Here is a 21,013-nt window from a genome sequence, read left to right as displayed (position 1 = left end):
ACTTTTTTCGTTATGCGCGATTAAATGTATCGAGACGTTTTGAGGTGCAATTTGTTTAAATTCTCAGGTCAAGTTATAAAGCTAGCATTATATTCTCAGTGTTATAAATTTATCGGGGATGACAACTCAAGCGCATTTTTGCTTGAAAAAGATAAACAACGGCATCGTTATTTTTAATTCAGATTCTGCTTCGAGTTAAGAGGCTATTTAATAAAAACATTTGACGAAAAATAGCACCATTGATGGCATCAACGCTGATCTTGCGTAAAAAATGGCTCCGAAGACGAGAAGTTAAACGACGTTACATTGCAAAGAAAAGAAAAGACAGAATATCGTGCTTGTCTTCTCTAAGCTGTGTAATAACCGCTTTATTTGGGTTACAATGGCAAAGATTTCTGTCTCCTATTATCAATAAATTTTGTAACCTGCAAAAATAAAAGAAAGCTCTCTTTTTGATTAAATTAATTGTTGTAAATATTTCCGTTAAGATTTTTAAAGACCAAATTTCCTTCCTTTAGGACTCCGAAATTTAAGCATAAGCTTTCGGTATTTAGGGCTTACAGCAAATTATTGAAAACATACATACATACTACAACAGACCTGATTATTGAAAGCAACATATTGAAAACTGGTTTTCAACACATCGAAATCCGATAAATGTCAGGACTTGCTTTCAAAAATTAAATCTGCACATTGGTGTGAGCTTTGCATCCCTGCAGTTAATTGCATGCTTTACTACAGGCAGTAAAAGAACCTGACAATAATAACAATTCACTTCGATCTTTCCACAGATAGACTGGCGAGTAATTACTTCTAACAACAATCCGAAAAGGACAGAGCTTTGAGATGCTGTCTTTATCTGACTGCATACCCTGGATGACTGTAGGCCTAGCCGAGTCTGTTGCTATAGTAACACTCAACCTCTGCACGATAATAACTTTTATAAGAAACCGCAATCTTCGCAAGCGTAGCATGTACCTGGTAATAAATCTAGCAGTTACAGATATGTTTGTAGCAGGGAATGCTGTGTTTAATCTGTTCTATCGGCCTGGACTAATGTGTAATTTATAGATGTGGACAGTTTCAATTGAGGATTGGATATTTTTACTTGTTATGATGTGGTTCTTCCTCTTTGGTTCATTAACAAACATGGCCATTATTGCTTTAGAACGGGTGCACGCAACGGTTTACCCGTTCAGGCATCGAACGCTTAAAAAATGGGTATACCGATTACTAATTGCTGCTGTTTGGGTAACATCTGGGTTGTTAACAATAGCTTTAATACTTCTCTACCAGTTTCATGAATCATATTACTTTGCTTACTTATATTTGATATTTTTTTCAATTTGCCTTTTGATCATTTGTGTTTCTTACACGTCCATTGTTATTAAAGTCCGTTGTGGAGCGCAGCCTCAACACCATGGTGCAACCAGTAGAGAAAGAAAACTGACCATGACATTGTTGATTGTGACTGTTGTATCTCTTCTGTTGTGCCTGCCAGTAGTTATAGTGTATTATGTCGTTTTTATCAGTAAATTTAAAATATTGCAGTCTCTGTCCTTTTCAGTGCTTTTTCATGTAGACTCTGCATTGTGGGCTTTACTTTATGCAAACTCTCTTGTAAATCCTATATTATACACTATCCGTTTGCCAGAATACAGATCAGCTTTACTTGCTCTCTTTCGCAAACGACCTCAGCATCAAAGACAAGTTGCAGTTCCCCTTCGTGACATGTAATGCAGATACTATAAAAAGCTATTCCAGTTTCTGTGATCAGCTTTGTTGTTTTTAAACATTACATTAACCCCACATTTTATAGATGAACGAGCACGATGAAAAAAACAAAAGAATTATCGTCGTGAGAAAGTCTAATCTACAGCAGATGAACATACAATGGAATTCCGATTTTTCGAACCTCCAATGGAAACAAAAATTAGAGCGAAAAATCGTACTGTTGGAGAAATCGGAGGTAAAGGTAGAGTGTTCGGGTGAGGAGTGGGAAACGAATTTGGTTTCAGTTATCGGGAGGTTTCAGAAAATGGGGGTTCGAGAAATCACGATTTCATTGCAGTTTAAAGGAAAATAAACAAGACGCTGTGCTCCAGGAACAAAAGTATATCTGGTGTTTTATTGCCTATATCTTAAGTTTCAGAGTAGGTGACTAAAATTGATGTTAAGTTAATTGACGATTTAATTTATAGTCATGTTATACCATCTTGAGTGCGATTATGGTATTGCGATTTTCTAGCACTCAACGTGTCAGTTAGTTAATAGTCTACATGACTCGGTAGAGATCGATTTGGTTCAATTAGTTAGTAAATCTACCAGGCGATGAATCTTGTATAATTGAGTCTGAAGATGGTATAGAATAATACCGAAATGTAATATCGCTAATTTTCCTTGCATGTGCTACCTATATATAATTAGTCACAATGCCGTTACTCGGATTAACCTTTAACCTTTATGTAAATAACAAGCTCCTCCATATTAGAACGTGAACAGGCGCTTTATTTCAAGGGAGTGCCCGTTCGGAAACAGAACACTCCAAACTTGTCCCGAGACCGCCTTCTCCTTTTAAAGTTTCGGAAGGGCGGGAAAAGCCATGGACAAAAAAATAGTGAAATGCAAACAAACAAACAAACAAACAAGAAATAAACTGAAACAAACCCAATTTCCTCAAAGAATTTTGAGCGGGAACCTTTTTGGGGGTTGTACGTCGCCGACATTTTCTACATCGAAATTTATTCTTACTGAATTACTTTATTTGGTTTATATTATCAAGGCACCAATGAAATAGCACAACGTACCAGCCAACACAGGGTCTTTGTCTGTCCTTCCACTTTCGAAGGGAAAAGCGTCCTAGCTTGAATGATGGTATAATACATTTTAAATGCACAATATGAAAATTTGATAGATGTTTAAAAGCATACTTAGTGCTATGTAACATATTAGATTATGATAAAGATAAATAAAAGTATCAATGATGCTACGAATTGACTTTCTCTTTGTTTGGATTTGTTATTTAAAAATTATTAGGAAACTGCCGATTTTTTTTCTTTTTGACAACAACTGCAATTCAGACGCGCACCTTAACCCTACAGTCATCTGCTTTAGTGACTCAAACCTCTTTACACTATTATAGATGGCCTATGAATCCACCGGAAGTTGATAACGCATAATGAACAAAATACTTCACAACGGTTTCATGTTCTATTGTGAATAATCGATGTACGCGTGAAATTGGGAGGGCAAGAAAGAAGCTTAAGGAAATGCCGGAAAATTCCGGTTATAAGACCTCCTCGATGGCTTACATGCATGTTGTGCGTTTGTAATTCATAACAAAAAAAAAACTAGATTTCTCTGAAGATCTTTCGCACCTACCCTGCGAGTAGAGTCGTTTCGGATCTTATTCGGAAACTATTCGCATTCGATCTAACGGCGCTGAGTCGCGTTAAACCGACTACGCTTTCGTCTTCAGGCAAGTAGAAAAATTTGTAGGGCAAGGCGACGAGAAGTTTACAAGGTAGAGTGGCTCAAATATCGAGAATGAGGAAATCCATCGGGGTAGTGCAGCTCATGTAGTGGTTTGCCAGTTCTTGTACCTCATACAGTATGTGTCCTATTGGTTAACCAATAAACCAGACGAGAGATATGTTTAGTACATCATGATCATGTTATGAAGACTCGAAGACTAGAACAATTTAATAAAAATTTAACTAGTGAGCAGCACTCTGCGAACTGTAGTTGTATAACTTCGTTTCGTGTGACTAACGTACACTTCGTCAGGGAGTTTAACAACACAACACAAAGCGCCTGTATATATACCTAACTCGTACAAGAGTTTACATTTCGTAAGAACACACCTACGAATATACAGATAGGAGTGACATACTCCGCGGTAATGCGTCGAGGAAACAGGCGGTAAATTTCGGCAAGGTGTGACATATTTTGTGCGTGATATAATTTTGGGGCCCACAGTTTTAGTGGTTTTTTTTTTTTTTTCTTTTCTGAATTTCTAGCTAAGCGACCGGGCTATCGTGCCAAAGTCGCCTCCAACCGCCTCAAGAAATGCCCCCTTGCCTCTCAACAGTTGGAGGCGACTTTGTCACGAAATTCAAATCCTGTGGCCAAGAGAATCGGTTACGGATCGAGACGGAGCAAAAATGGAAAGCAAGAGCTGGAAAAGCAGCGATTCTCGGGTGATTAAGATAGACTTTGGAACTTTGGGAGAAAGCGAATGAGAAGAAGAGTTATCGACGGCTGCCATGAGGTAATTTTGAGTAGATTGGAACATTTTTTGTGGAATTTAGAGAGCTTTGAACGCGGGCCGTCTGGCCAGTAGGTCGCACGCCTAAGTTTCGTTTCTCTTTAGGGGAAGCAAACCGCCGAAAAGTGAAACTCGCCTAAATGGCTCTAAGCCACCTCCTGGAACCCAGACACATCAAAATAACGCAAAGCAAACATAAGGTAAGCCATTTTATTCCAATTAACCCTAAAAGTAATTGAACGCTCGGTTTCGAGCTTACTGGCCGAAAATATAGCCCCACTTAATTTCAACACTGAAAAAGTAGCCCAGACCGGCTTACGCGCAGCTTGATTTTGACCAACTTAAGCTTGATTTCCAAGAACTTGGACGATATTTCCCAGTCCCAGGGACTCTAAACTAAATCGTGATGACCCTGGTTTTTAGTTTAATCGACAGGGAAAAAATAATTTAACCCTCGGTTTCAAGCTTGCCGGGCGAAATATAGCCCACTTCATTTTAACATTAAAAAAGTAGCGCGCTGAAGGTGATGTGGAAATATGACTTATAAGAGGTTGGCTCGCTTCCGATGCTGAAAGAAATCTCGAATGACATCCATATCAAATGTTACTCGGGCCAAGTAATAGCTGTAGATAACTTCTGCTCGATTTACAAAGCCACCATTTTCGGTGCGGAACAGCTGATTTTAGGAATCGAAGCTTCGCGGTTTGTCGAATCTCTAGTCATCTCTACGGTTAAAAGATAGATTATTTCCGTTTCTGACATCCTCATCTTCATCCGGAATTGAACTTACCTTCGACACTTTCCTTCTTAGATATCTCGAATTTTGTATGAAGTGTATCAGTGTATCGCTGGCCAACAAAATGGTTGTTGAGAGATATTGTGTTTTCGTTCGACGATAAGAGAGCTGAGAAGTAAAACCTACGAAGAAAAGGGTTGAATAATTCGAAATCAAAGCAATGTTTTGTCCTTGAAAACTTGTGTAAAGCTTGATTAATCGAGTTTACACCGCTTCATTTTCTTATGAATCAAGAGGAGTCATAAACAGCTTGCTAATTTGCTAATTAGCGATGACTCTTTCAAAATAACGAAAATAATTTGCAATAAATGGAATTAAAAAACTAGAAGCTTAATGGGAGAAGTAGGGTATGTTTTGTTTCAATGTAAGTGGTAAAAAATAATTGTATTGGTCCCCTATACCAGGTCACACTTTCAGCAAATTCTTCTTTAACTCACAAATCCAAAATTAACTATGTACTGTGTGGATCCATTTTGTAGTCAATGTGATAACCACGATTTTGGCCTTGCTCAACTTCCTTGAATGTGACTTTGCCTCAGACATTGCCACTGGCAATATCAATGTTCAAACTGATGATATGAGTCAGAGATTTCTTCACCTTGTGCTTATGTGTTGGATGTAACTTGTATTTTCTCCTAGTGTCCATTCCTGGGTTCTCAGTACGTGAGGCCATGTAAAAGGGAAATCGGGCTCAATGGAAAGAAGGCTTGATTGAGTTACATGAGATGAATGTTTTGGACAAATAATATACCTCATGCTATTTATAGTGGTTGCAACTAAAATTGCAGATGGGAGATGTGAAAAAAAAACTGACTTACATTAACTTGAAAATAATATTTCAATTCCAAAGTATGCTATTTAAACCTAATATTTGCAAAGTGCTGACAAGGACCAAAAAAAAACACATTCTGGAAACAGCGGCCAACATTAATAAATTAGTAAACTGGAATATTGTGAATGATAGGCACGGTCAATTAGCAATGAATGAATAGCTCATGGTCCTGACATGTCTTCATTGCATGTCCTCATATCACACCTCTGCTGAAGTTTAAGGTTCATTGTATTCTGTCTTGGTCTATTCCATTCTAAATTTAAGGTCCTAAACAGTAGCATGCTGTAGCTTTCCTTGTTTAATCATTACAGTGTAAGTGGATAAATTTAGTTCTTAGGAGATATAGCAAAGTTGATTCCCAGCCCATAGTCTTTTTAAATACCGGTTGGTAATTCAGCATTTACTTCAAACACATTGGCTGGTTCTGCTCTAGTAAGGTTGACAATCATGTGTAAATATACACATGAGACACTTATTATTCATTAATGTATAGTCTCCCACCACTACCAACATTCAAAGGAAAACAAGCATAAAGAAGTGGGAGATCAAAAATTATCAGCCATAGATGACTGAACAATAACATCTAAGAGTAGTAAATTCTGTTTGAGATAACAATTCAAGACAGGCAGTGATCATGATAGTGAAAATTTCACTGTAAATGACATATCTTTAATGGACTAGTATCCAAAGCAGGATCCAAAACTTTTGAACATCGGCCAAACAAACGGATGACATACGCACTACAAAAGAAAAAACAACAAGAAAACATTAAGATATAGGGAACAAGCCGAGCCACAAAATTATACTCTTAAAACAACGGTAAAAATCACACAATCACTCTCGCGAAACACCGCGAAAATCTGACAAATCAAGGAAAATGCCCCAAACATCAAGTCCGATTTTGACCCTTAAAACGGCGGGGCCCGACTGGGCCCGCCGAACTTTTCTTAAAGTTCAACTCTCGAACTAAAGTTTCACGCAAAAAATAATCCACAATACTGATCTCTGTTACCCTGCAAACGACCAAAAGAATATCCATGTCAAGCGCGTGTGGTAAACCAACGTTTTACACATAGCATGATTTCCACTGACTAATTCTGATGCAAAAATTGCTTACCTGCACTAGAGACTTGGCAAATAACTGGTCTAGTTATTACACTAGCAGCTCCTAGAAAAGGTTCGTTTGATTCTCAGGATGAGTGCGGAAATCGGTCGAGAAACGACAACTTACTCTCCATTCGCAACGTAAAATGTGTCCTCCATCGCTCCGGCTGAGACGACAAATGATTGGTCGAATACTGTCACGTGGACCATGTTCAGCACCGCCTGACATGACCGGTGACTATATCAGATTATGCCATAATATTGCATAATCTCACAAAAATAAATTTTAAATTACCGTGTTTTTTCGATCAAACGCCGCCGGCGCAGTTGTCCGTTTCGTAAACGGTCGATGCCATTTTCGCAACACTTAAAATTTTTTTGTAACTATCAATGAATTTTTCTCTACTAAATTAAAGAAAAAAGGAAATTTGTAAGTAACCACCCAGTGTCAAACCCGGAAGCCCTGTTTCCTAACATCCCTCTTATACTACTACACTATCAGGTTGATCCGCCAAATGTCTGTAAAACTTAATTGTAAAACGTGACTCTCTTAAATATTACTGATAGAGTTGCCCCAACCATCAAATAAAAGCTTCCCGAAAGCAAACCAGTGTGGATATGAACAATTAAGCATTTGGTGAGTGCGTTTTACTCCATCAACTAATTATAACCAGTTTCTACCTTGCCCAGGCCTTAACTGCAGTTAGCTGGTCATGTTACAATACCTTGAGTGCCATTATGTCCGCTGTTTCCTGCACTCAACAATTTTAATGATGCCAGGTTAATATCGGAACAAACTGACATTTGCCACGATTTGATTGAATGATGACAGAGCATCTCGTAATTAGCCACCTTGCTCATTTGAGGAGTTCTCTGTTGAGCACGAACTGAATAAGAAGTCTACAAAACGAGGAATAACAAGCTGGGAGTTTCCGGTTCGGAATAAGAAGATTTCAATTTCGTCCCAGAGCGATTTTCCCTTCGAAGATGGGAAAGACTGGAAAGGAGACACGAGAAGAACAAAGAACTTTTCGGCAAAGCTGGCAAACTGCATGTCACGCATAGATTGCTTTATCCATGATAAATCATCAAGTCGAGGGACGAATGGCAGAATTTACTCACCGACTCAAGAGCCTTCTCCCGTCCTTCCCATTTTTGGAAGGGTAAAGGGTCGTAAAGTGCCCTTGGTTAAATTATGTTATCATAGATTTTATGTACATTTATCTTTAATTATGTTTAATGCCGTAAAAGAATAAGATAATAAAAATATACTGCTGTACCAAATTGTTTTCTTTTTCATGGTGGGAAATTGTCTTCTAACAATACTGGCACACATTGTCTCTTTGCTGGGTTATTACCTACAATGACACACGCAATGTTATGATGAACGCGGAGAATTTGGAGAACACGAGAGAGAGCCTGGATGTACCACCGTTGTGTACAGTGCAAAAACATCCTCTCGTGGCCGAAGGTCACGAGATTAATAAAAACCACAACTGATAAAACGTCGAACCATTTCATTTCCACGAACTTTTGTTCTGAGCCGGTCTTTCTTTATTATTTATCATATTACAGGAGGGAAAGTCTTCTGTTTTTTTCAGTTCTTGGCTAAAACTAGTTTTTTTCTTTACAGTAAAATAGTGCCCCTTGCGCGGATCTAATCAAAATGTCGTGGAAACATCTCTACCAAAACGCGCGGACTCGGACATGTAGGTTACTGCATGGATACAACAATCAGTAAACAAAACTACGAGTCGATGACAGTTTGCAGGCTTGCCTTTCAGTTCTCTTAAAGAGGAATCTTCTTGCTAAAATTTACGGAAATTAAGTTCTTTAATTCCTACATAAGATGTGCATGAAATTTTTGCTGTTGCAGCAATCTAATCACGTGTATTGCGCCTGCCTTTGAGCCTATAAATTGGCCACAAAAACAATATTTCCCCTACTCGGACCTCTAGTTCAATACTGTACATAGGTCCAGGGAATGCAACCGGCGTCTGAGATAGTAACCCACTCTCTTAATGGACTACTACATTCTCATAACTTAGATTAACAGAAACTTATGGCAAAACTTAATACGAATTTGTTTTTCGGGCTATATCAAAGAGTTAAGTCTCGTCTTTGCATCTTTGTAGACACCCTGTTGATTATAAAATATTATTTTATATTTCTTCCAGCACTAGCGCTGTATCGTGACTTAATCCGGCCTCGTGCAAAGTTTGTGTTGCATCAGATAGCTGTTTCCTTAGATACGTTGTCACGATAACGTGACGAGACGGCGAGTAACCCAACCAATCAGCAAAGGTAAACAGCACCTGTCAATAAAGACAATTGAATTCAGCGAATTAAGGCCGCGCATGTGAGGAAGGCGCGGTGGCCTCATGGTTAGTGCGCTCGTCCCCGGATCCAGTGGTCCGGGTTAGAGCCTTGGCCAGGGACACTGTGTTGTGTTCTTGGGTAAGACATTTAACTCTCACAGTGCCTCTCTCTACCCAGGTGTATAAATGGGTACCGGTCACCTTAATGCTGGGGGTAACCCTACAATGGACTAGCATCCCATCCAGGGGGGAGTAGAAATTCTCCTATTCGCTTCGTGTTACTGAAACCGGGATAAGCTCCCTCCTGATAGGCCACTTGGCTCGAATGCAGACCTAACCCTTTGAATACCAACTACGCATATATGCATAATTAATGGTCGTGTTCTTTGTACCACTTGTGACGTCATCAATTTAAATGTCATGAGATATTCTTGATAAGCAGATAGTAATACTAGGCTAGGCCTTTCCGCGCAATGGTCAGGTTTAGATATCGACGACATTCCGACGTCACAAATCGAAAAACAACGTTATCAGTTTTGGTGCAAAAACGGTGGTAAAATGGTCCACTACGTCTATGATTGATCAAGGTCCAGTTCTAGGCTTCGCCCGTAATTAACATCCAACTTTTCACGGCAGCCAGAAAGAACATACAATGCAAAAGGTATCCAGCGTGAAAGGGCAGGGAAAAACAGAAAGGAAAGCGGCTACAAACAAAATTGAGAACGGTTAATGGCAAAAAAAAAAAAAAAAAAGTAACGAGACCAAGTTTTTTAAATTGTATACCTTCAATTTGTGAATCAATAGTCAAAATTTTAATGTACAATAATATGTTCGTGCAGTGTCACAAATTGTTCGCGATAAGGCACTTTAATTTACAAGGGGAAGCTTTATGCCACCATTCGTGCTTGACATCAGTTCACTGATGTAGCGATGTGAGAACTAAACCGGTATAATTTCGTATTAACAACAGGAACGTTTCTTCAAATTGAAATTGAAAACTCTATATTGTTTTCGTCGATTAACATGAATGTGTTTCTTCCAATTAAATGACACTGAGATACCGGCACGGGGTACAGAGCAAAACGCAGCGGCTCGTCACGCAGTACAATCGAAGCAGTTTAGCTTTACTCCTCTGAGTCAGTGAAGAACTCGATCTCCTCTATAGCGGCTGATTCACCCATGCGGTAGTCCGGTAAATCATCGATATTTACACAATCTATACATATGGAATGCAAATAAAATATATGTATATACTTTTTAATTTTATGTTGTTCATTTTTTATTTCGGAAAAAAAAGGCTCGCGCCAGCTCGATTTGTAAACGATTTTTGTTCCCCGAAAGTAACGACCCCCAAAGGCTGCTAATTCCGAAAGTAACGAGGGTCGCTACTATCGGAACTCTACGGTATGTGTATTTATTATGGTAATGTATATTAATTAAGGAGACCTCTACATTTAAAATCAAAACAGGAGAAAGATGAGTTCTGCAATTAACTACTACAACAGCGGGTTCACAAAAATCATAAATCTGACGAAAAACGGGCATTCCCCAGCTACAAACGGAGTAGATAAATAGAGAGGTTAAAGTAAGCACCTTGATCTGTGACTCTACAGTAAATCGCCTCTTTTGAACTGCTCCATCAGGAAAACGACGGGCAACAGTTTATGACCTGACAAGGAAAAAAAATTAATTTCATCATAAAAAACAAATTAACATTTGCTACACATATCAGTGCCAAGGACATACAATGCTTACCCCTTTCTCTTTTACATTTGGCTCTTCAGGTAACTGTCAGTGACAAAAATAAATGAAACATGTTATATTTCTGATGTTTGTGATATACTGAAAGAGTAACAAGTTGATTTAGAAAATAACCCAAAGAAAATACATGCACTGATTGGTCAAAAATCGTGTTTCTACTTTTTTTTTTCAATTTAGAAATTTTTCAAAATAGAAACATCAACTCGGAAAAAAAAACCCGAGTTCCAGATGGGATTTGAACCCACGACCCTCCGTGATCTAGTCGGACGCTCTAACCACTGAGCTACTGGAGACTCTATGATGAGCAAAGGTGAAATATGTGGGTCTTTGACTGGAACCGCATCGCGCGGTCACACAGCCAAATGATGTCTAGGCGCATATGAACTCACTAACTGCATCGCGCAGTCACATTAAGGCATATCAAAGATGCAACCAACCACCCTCCAAAGTGAGTATTATAAGGAAATTTTCAAGGTAGAATTTTTTCAAGGTAGAAACATCAACTCGGAAAAAAATCTAAGTTCCAGATGGGATTTGAACCCACGACCCTCCGTGATCTAGTCGGATGCTCTAACCACTGAGCTACTGGAGACTCTACGGTGAGCAAACATTTCACCCTTGCTCACCATAGAGTCTCCAGTAGCTCAGTGGTCAGAACATCCGACTAGATCACGGAGGGTCGTGGGTTCAAATCCCATCTGGAACTCAGTTTTTTTTTCCGAGTTGATGTTTCTACCTTGAAAATTTTTTTAATTTATCAATTTTTTTGTATTATTTCTCTATTATTTGGATCGACAATTACGGTTACAAATATATTTACTAGACGCACTAACACTAAAAAAAAAACACTAAACAAACGAATAAATAAATAAATAAATAAGAAATACAGTAATAGTTAAACACTACAATAAATAAATAAATATACCAAACACAAAAGGACAAAATAAATAAAATTAATGAATAAAGTACAAGACACATGCTGACAAAAATTTAAATTGATGTTCAGTTAAGAAAGAGACAATAATTTTTTCCATTTTTTGTAGTGTTTATGGAGCCTGTCATTTCTTTTGGCAATTTTTCTCTCTATATGATGAACTAATTTGATCTTTTCAAAGAAAATTCTTAATGTTGGTTTAGTTTTGTTCAGTTTACATGTATAAATAAAATATTTAGCAATGAGTATTAAGTGATTCAAAATAGCAAAATTTTCATTGTCATTAAATACGCCAAACAGAATATTAATTAGTGTTAACGTCTCCATAGATATGTTTCGTTTACTAATCCAAGATGAGAATGCAAGCCAAAAGTTTTTTGTTATATTACAATGAAAGAGTAAATGCTCGAGGGATTCATCTTCTTTCTGACAAAACGTGCACAAAGGCGATTCAATCATTTTAAAACGGAACAACTTATCATTGGTGTATACGATATCGTTCAGTATTCTATATTGGAACTCTCTGATTTTTGTTTCTATTGTGACGGTAAACGGTAAAGAATGGGTTTTTTCCAATCAACCACAAGTTGGGGATATTTGCTTTTCATCTTTTTTTGAGCAGAGGGAGGAGTTTGTTTTTTAGTTTTAAATTGGTCATACAGTAATTCTGATGTTACTTTGGACAAATCGATTTCAGGGTCATCCAATTCAATATATACTTCATCTCCAAGGATTGATGGATAGAATTGTTGATTTGTTTGTGACTGTTTCATAATAAGTCTCCACGCGATGGGAGTAGCATCCACAACACCTATTAGCTTAAAATATTGAGTTGGGGATACATTTGCTGCCAATACCTTCGAACTTTGAAGAAATTTTCCCATGTTAGATAGCAGGTCCCCAATTTTAACAATTCCCCGACAAAACAGATGTTCTTCGAAAAGCGATTGTTTGTCAACAACAATATTTTTGTTATTCCAAATGATTTGGTCGATAACATCCTCATACGAAACGACATTTGAAGTCTTCAATTCCGACCATGCATCAAGACATTCTTTATAGAAAGCTGGAATATAAGCTGGAAGTTTACGAGTGTCGAAGTCACAAAAAAGAATGAATTTTCTTCCTACGTGGCAAAGAAATTCATCTAAAATAGCTTTCCAGGTGCTATTACCATCAGCGAAATATTTCTTTAAAGCCATGACTCTTTGTGCTGAGATCATGGACTCGATGTCAAGCATTTTAAGTCACCCACTTTCAATGTCGTTGATAAGTGCAGATCTTTTGATTTTATCATTACCTTTCCAAATAAAACCATAAATCAATTTATTTATCTCCTTTATTAAATCCATTTTGAAATCACTGGTTATCCTTGCAATCTGATTGGCTCTCGGTGGTGCGATTTATTCACGAATCGCACTATTTTTTGCTCTAAATCGCATCTTATTCTCAGCCAATGAGAATGGGCCAGTAAAACATAACAACCCATCAGATTTCAAGATTAGTTTAAAGTAATCAATAAAATTTCAGGAAAATGAAAGGCAAAAAGCCACTGTGTGGAGAATTTTGCAAATACTATTGCCAAAACTTTGTTGTTATTGGAGTTTTTTTCCAAAAACATTGACAAATTTCATTAATTAGTTTCTGAATGACGATTATGAGCTCCTTTAGGCTGAAGACCTACTTTAATGGAAGTTCCCAACTTTCAGTGTCCATTTTGACGAATATTTTGGCGATTTTTCTTCAACATCTGCTCAAGATCCATATGATACTGAGTCCAGTAAAACATAAACAAACGAAAACCACACAACAACAAATTCAGAGTCATCTCAAGAAGGTAGATGTTTCCAGGTTTCCGGTAGTTTCAAACGAAGCAACAAAACAGCTCAACTCTGTTGCTGTGAATAAACATAGTCAACATACGCCACACTGCACAAAATAGGGAATGGACGAACATCTTACGAAGCCGGTGCCAGTCCCGCCATCTTGGAAAACAAATGGCGCTGCCAGAACTTGACAAGGTCCTGAGTATTGAGTCCTACGCCAAGGTTACAAAAAGAAACGGAGATGATAACGAGCTGGACCCCTTAAAATCATACCACTGAACGGCATTTAAAAGAAACAAAACGTACTATCCACTTGGCATCGTACACTCGAGGGAGTTTCACAACTCAAAAGAAATCGATCGCAGAATTACACAGGATATGCACCTTCAAATTTCTTCTCCAAAGACAATGAAAAGTCGCAGCCTCAACCACAGAAGAAAGGTAGGCCTTCCATAATTGATTCAGGCGACGAGAATTGCACTTTTATACCTGAAGTAGACTATTTTCGACTTCAGATCAGAATTGCTTGTTTCTTTGTCATGCTCGGATGAGTTTTCGTCACATGACATCGTTTTGCATACTAAATTAGACGTAAAGGCGTTTCCGGTTCCGCTTTTTTTTAACAAACCGGCCACTGGAACAATACACCAAAAATCTAAAATTTAAGGCGATAAAATTGTGCGATTTCAAAATGGATCTAATAAAGTGGCAATTGAACTGAGTGGAGTGCAATTTTGGTCTGAAATCATACTTGTGATTTCTAATCGAACTCGCGCTGCGCGCTCGTTCGATTTTGAAATCACGCGTATGATTTCAGACCAAATTGCACTCTACTCAGTTCAATTACCATTATTAATAAGATCCTTTGATACCGATATTAATGCTGCTTTACTCAAAAACTTTGGTATGATAAAAGTTTTCACTATCTGAATCTTTCCAAGTAAAGAAAGGCCTCTCCATTTCCACATATTGAGGGTCCTTTGAATGGACTTGAAAATTGATTCAAAATTGCCTTTGTTCCGTGACGGTTTATGGTAGTCAAAAAAAGTACCTAATATCTTAATTGATGTTCGTACGTTATGGATAAAGTCGCGTTGCGCGAGTTTAAAAGAACCGATTGCGAAGATTTCAGTTTTGTCGTTGTTGATCCGGAGGCCAGAATATTTATAGAAATCTTCCAACAATCCACATAATTGTAAATACGAATTCATATCCTTTAGAAAACAGGTCATGTCATCGGCAAATAATGTTAACTTGATTTCCTCGTTTTTGACCATCACACCATGAATGTTATCATCTTGGCTGATTTGGGTTGCTAATATTTCAATAGCTAAGATAAATAATAAAGGCGATAACGGGTCACCTTGCCATACACCACGCCGCACTTGAAAGAGATCGGTGGTAAATCCATTGTTCAAAACGCAGCTTGATATGTTTGTACAAAAGGTCTTAATCCATTATAAAAAACATGTCCCAAAGTTAAGTTTCTCCAACACCTTTAACAAATACGTGTGATCTAGAGAATCAAAGGCTTTTTCAAAGTCTATTGCTACAAGTATACCAGATTTGTTTGTTATTTGTGCCAATTCAAGGAGATCATCGATCGTTTTAACTGCGTCAAAAACTGATCTTCCTTTGATAAATCCATTTTGATTGTGATAAATAAGTTCCGGAAGGATTGTTTCTAATCTTCTAGCAATTGCCTTAGATGCAATTTTAACGTCCACATTCATTAAAGAGATAGGTCGCCAATTTTTAATGAATCTTCTATCTCTATCTTTCTTTTCTAACAGAGTAATCATTGCCTGTTTTTGGGAGGAAGATAGTTGTCCGTGTTCGTGAGCGAAATTTAGGGAATCTTCAAGGTATTTCCCTAAAATGGGCCAGAACGCCAAATAAAATTCCACAGTTAACCCATCATTTCCGGGTGCTTTGTTTCTTTGAAACGTTTTTAATGCTTGGTAAAACTCGGATCTAGGGAGCTTTTTATCTAAAACCTCTTTCTGGTCATTGGATAGTTTCTTAGTATTCGTTCTGTCAAGGAATCGAGTGATTGAGTTCTCACCCAAATCTTTATCATAAAGTTTTGAATAAATATTATGAATCTCGGTCATTATCTGCTTTGGCTCTGTCGTTTCTTTATCATTATCCATAGATAATTTCCTTATTGAACTCTTTTTCTTTTTGGCGTTTTCTAAGTTTAAAAAATACTTATTACTTTTCTCACCCTGTTCGCACCAGTTAACTCTGGATCTTATAATTATTCCCTGGGTAATATAGTCATAATGGCGATCATATTCTGCTTGAATTATTTCCAAGGCATTAAGATTTTCAGGTGTTGGACCCTCGTCGCATTTTACTTGACAATCTTTAAGTCTTTCTTCTAAACTGACTCCGTTCTTTAGCTTTCTTTTTACTATAAACAATCGTTTCATTGCGTGTTTTATACTTAAGGAAGTCCCAAAGAACTCTCGGATCCTGTATTTCTCTATTTTCCTCTATCCACTCCCGCTTTTTTCGTTTATCTTATTCACATATTCTTCGTCTTCCAATAAACTTGCATTAAATTTCCAAAAGGAAGGTCCGTAACTCGTGTTTTCCATGCCATTGATATGTAGCGTAATGGCAGAGTGATCAGACCTAATGGCAGGAATAATGTCGACCTTCTCTACCTCTTCTTGAATGCAATTGGTTATTAGCCAGTAATCTAGGCGGCGTTGAATTGCTGGATTTTTCTGTCTCCAAGAGAAACGTTTAGCACCTGGATTTCTGATTCTCCAAATGTCTGTCAAATCAAATGAGGAGCACAGATTTTATATTTTTTTTAGAGGATTCTTTTAATTTTGGTTTCCCTCCCGATCCATCTAAATCAGGATTCAAAATAACATTGAAATCGCCACCTATTATTATCCGATGGTCTGCATCAGTTTCCACTTTAGCTAACTCATTATGAATTTCATCATAAAAAACACATTGCTTGTTGACCTTATTCGGAGCATAGATATTTACAAAAATAAAAGGTTGACTTTGCACAATGCCCTTCAGAATAACATAACGACCCAATTCATCTTGTTTCCATACCTTCAATTGGCAGTCAAGTCCTTCCTTGACAAGTGTTAAAACACCTCTGCTGTGTTCCGAGCCGTGGCTAAAAAACAGCTCTCCCCTCCACTGGGACTTCCACACATTCTCCAGCTCGGGTGTGCTACATGTTTCTTGTAGCAAAATTATATCAGCTTTGTCTTTCATACACCAGTGAAAAAGCGCCTCCCGCTTATCAAATGACCTGATCCCTCGAACATTTAACGATAAAAATCCAAAATTTAGATTAAGTTTTGTGAACATTACTAATTTCGTAAATCGTTAGAAAAATACTCCTGATCATAATTAACAAATTGCCAAAACTTTCAGCCAGAAAACTTAAAAAAAATAATTTGTATGTTGCGTGTGCAAAATATGGAAAAAACATAATCTAAATAACATTGAAAAAAAATACAAAAAGACTATTTTACAACCATAACACCTACAACACCAATAAGACATACAAATAAAACAGTAGCCAGCGATGAAGCCGGCTGTTTTAAATTGCGCTACTAATGAACTGAATCTTGCACGTATGATGTTAATTTTAGAATCCAAACATGCAGCTCCATTTTAGCAAATAAAACGAAAAATAATGTATGCCGTTACATGTTCGTGAAGAAAAAAAAAAACTTTTTCTTTCTTAAACTTTGGCATCAATTCTTTTCTGCGGTTTACGATTTCTTTTGGTAGGTCTGCCGATATTCCAAGACACTTTCCTTTCAGCTTCTTTGCCCTTGCCATTACCAACTCTCTATCAGAATATCGCAGAAACCGAGCCATGATCGGTCTTGGCTTATCTTGTGAGGGTTTGCGCCTCCCGATGCGATGAATTCTTTGAAACTCAATGGTATCCGCCTCACCGATATCCAGCTCATTCTGCATAAATCCAACTAACACCCCTTTCACGTTCTCCTCTGTGGTGCCAGATGCTTCTCTGATCCCATGAAAGCGAAGGTTTTCTCGTCGTTGGTACACTTCCATGTAAAGCTTTTCATCCCTCAATGTTTCGATCTCTCCCTGAAGCTTCCTCTCCACCCGCGCCGTTTTTTCTTGAAGAGATTTTTCCCAGTACTTCGTTTTCTCCTTCATGTTCTCAATTTCGGAGTTCGCAAAAGACATTCCTTCGTCTAACACGTGCACCTTTAATGATGATGCGGCGTCTTTGCTAAACGATTCAAAGCGTTCGACCTTCTCTTGCAGTCGATTAACCTTTCCGTCGACAACTTTCACGTAGCTTTCAAGATTGTCCAGTTTCTTCTCCATCTTATCAAGTTATCCTAAAACTAATTCAATCTTGGACATTACTTTTTTAACCACCTCAAGCGTCGCGACAACATCATCGGTTTCGCTTCCCGACTCCGACTCCATCTGGTCTTTTGATTTGATTTTCTTTTCCAGCGGGGAAAGAGAATCTTCTTCAGACGATATTGACTCATTTCTCCAAGCCGGTCCAGTTCTTTCTATATGGGTCTTTCGTTTAAACTTTTGTACCTTCTGTGCCATGTAACCAAGGTCATATACAAACTTTTGTAACGGAGCTAGCAAGAACAAGTCTACACTCTCGCCATGCTCGACCCAGTCTTCGTTCGTGCAGTTCAGTCTAAATTTGAATGCAATATTTTGACATGTCAATAACAAAGGAGAAAATAACTTATGGTGAGGTGTGGTGTTCAAATATTACAGTCAAACCGACTTTGCAAACTTCCGCCGAAACATTGGTATTTTGATTGACAGTTTGAGCCGAATAAGTTGCAACCTACGCGAGTAAGTTGCTCAGTTTATTTGGTATCTCGTGCCAAGAACTCGTTGAGATTTTCCAAAATTTTTCAAGTATTACTTCAATATTTTGAAGACAGGTTTGCGAGTTTTTACGTGGATGAGCCACTGAGCACACATCAAGATCTTCTCGACCGCGTGAAAAAAGCTGTACCGTTTCTTCAAGGCGTTGACGACCAGCAAATCGTAATATACAAAGATCTTTCTTTGCAAACGTTTATTAATATCGACAGGAACGACAGTTTAGATGTCTCCGAAGCTTTTAGGAACGCTTCGCCTTGTGGATCAGGCAGTTACCGACGCGTCTATTTGAAGGTAAGAGAGTGACTCTTCGTTTTTATTGAAAAGACGCTCTGATTCGAAAGAGGCAAGCGCGGAAAGCATGTCAACAAAGTAACACAGGAGCCTTCTTTCCTCGTTTGCGAGCAGTGTAAATTCTGAGAGATCGTCAGTGGCACACGTTTTTGACTGGAAAACTTCTAAAGGAAATCAGCTATGGTAGAAGCTTCAAAGTCTTAGCGACATCAAACTGGCTGTCGAAACACACATTCGGGAACTCGAAATTGATGTAGTTGAGCCGCCGCGCGTTGGCAGATACGCAAGGATGATTTGCGGCTGATTGTCACATTCGTGGCCACACGGCTGAAGGAAACCGCCTCTATTCGTGTAAACTCCTCGTTGTCAATCATTTATTTCTTGTGGACTTAAGAAGCAACACCCTGAACATACTGAGGAAATAAGGAAAATGGACACTGTTACAATGGAAAAGAAAAACTTCGATTCTTTTCAGTCTAAATCTATATCAGCATTCTCGTCAGCAGTTACTTCGCCACTGACGTAACTATGGACTGACTAAAGCCTTCCCAGAGAAATACTCGTTACAAACGCCACAAGGACAACTGGAATTGCAAAAAGACATTGCAACATTGAGATTAGCTTGTTCTAATAAAATTCTTTCACGTGCAGATGCAAGCGACCGCGAACCATTTACATCATTTCTGGAGAAACAAAAAACATCATCAATGAAGTTTATGTTCAAGTAGATGTAAACGCAAATGGAAATCAAACAAATGTTGTTTCTGCCGTTTCACCTCTGCGAGCAGAGCGGAGAAATAAAAAATCAAGAAGTCCCAGCTCAGGATCTAGTGAAGAGTCGGAGTCGTCACCTGAAAGAAAAAGGAAGCGTCGAAAGAACAAATCTAGTTGCAAGAAGAGCCATTTGATGAAGTCTCGAAAAAAGCACCGAAAATACGACAGCTTTAGTGAGTCAGAAGATGATCGCAGTCGTTCAGAAGAGAAAAAGACTAACGTTGGAAAGGCTGCTGCAGACTCGCGAAAATGTAGTTTAGACGAATAAGCGACAATAGCGAGAGCTAAGCGATCGCTTTCAGGTAGATAACTTTCTTATTGTCAGTTTTTGTACATCGTGATGGGTTGAGTTTAAAGGAACCATAAGTTATGTGCTTGCATTGTAAAATTGTACGAAAACGGGGCTGTAAGTGTTGCGTTTACCTGGGGTGTCTTGAAAACAAAGACCCCTAAGACCCCTAAGATCCCTAAGACCCCCCTCAGACCCCAAAACTTGAAAACAAAGACCCCCCATTTCTTTACAATTCGTTTTTTTGGGGGGAGGGTTACTCCTCTCCCCAGTACCCCCCAGAAAAATCGGGAGGGGAGAGGGGAGGCCATTCTTGCAGTTTTTTTCTTGTCAACAGCTCTGAATGGAAAAGCTAAACCCTGAGCATGCAAGGAAGATAATTTATCCCTGTCGGGATATTGTTCAAACTTTTTTCACCAATTGACAAAACCACGCACCAGGCATTAAAATGAATTTTGCGAAAATGTATAACCTTCTAGGTTTGTGTGCAGTCGAGTGCGATTCAGTTACCTTAATGCTACTTATTTTCGTGGGAATTTAATTTCACAATTTTCCGAAAACATTTACGGATCGAATAATGTGCAAAGATCCAATTTGACTCATCTTTTCTTCGTGGGGACCAGAAACCCTACAAACTACTAATAACCAAAAGTTAGGAAGTACAGGCGAGATCGATGCAAGGTGTTGTGGGATTAATAAAAGTTTAACAGACGTGTACTGTGACATAAATATTCCTCGCCGGCAAGCGATTTATGATTTAGTTTGCCCAAGAGCTCAGGCAGGATCTGCATTGCTGTATATTTTCGGTCATGTATGGTGACGTACAGCGCTGACACCGGTGTCTAAAGTTTTATTCCAGGCTACTGGCCCTCACCAAGTCTCACGACTTCACGATGTCTGTGTAAAGTTGCAAGTCACTGCAGTCAACTAAAATTAG

General features: G+C 38.3%; 1 protein-coding gene, 2 non-coding genes and 1 pseudogene across 3 annotated transcripts; 1 reads left to right on the top strand and 3 right to left on the bottom strand.

Annotated features, from left to right (window-relative positions):
* The first annotated feature begins 846 nt into the window (after nt 1-846).
* On the top strand, nt 847-1,737 carry LOC145499530 (uncharacterized; annotated as a pseudogene).
* A 9,561-nt stretch (nt 1,738-11,298) lies between these two features.
* On the bottom strand, nt 11,299-11,372 carry Trnas-aga (transfer RNA serine (anticodon AGA)). The gene has a single exon. It is a non-coding gene; the product is annotated as a tRNA-Ser (tRNA).
* Nucleotides 11,373-11,597: 225 nt separating this feature from the next.
* Nucleotides 11,598-11,671, bottom strand: Trnas-aga (transfer RNA serine (anticodon AGA)). The gene has a single exon. It is a non-coding gene; the product is annotated as a tRNA-Ser (tRNA).
* Nucleotides 11,672-17,492: 5,821 nt separating this feature from the next.
* Nucleotides 17,493-18,717, bottom strand: LOC145501802 (uncharacterized). The gene has a single exon (XM_081481194.1). It carries the CDS (start codon nt 18,183-18,185, stop codon nt 17,493-17,495), a length of 693 nt encoding a protein of 230 aa, XP_081337320.1. The 5' UTR covers nt 18,186-18,717.
* Between the last annotated feature and the right edge of the window lie 2,296 nt (nt 18,718-21,013).

This window comes from Orbicella franksi, chromosome 10 (assembly GCF_964199315.1).
Source record: "Orbicella franksi chromosome 10, jaOrbFran1.1, whole genome shotgun sequence".
In the NCBI taxonomy this organism is placed as follows: domain Eukaryota; kingdom Metazoa; phylum Cnidaria; class Anthozoa; order Scleractinia; family Merulinidae; genus Orbicella; species Orbicella franksi.
This window is presented reverse-complemented; position numbering and strand designations above follow the sequence as displayed.

Coding starts and splice junctions, on each gene's coding strand:
- LOC145501802 (XM_081481194.1), bottom strand. CDS start 18,185: ATGGAGAAGAAACTGGACAATCTTGAAAGCTACGTGAAAGTTGTCGAC.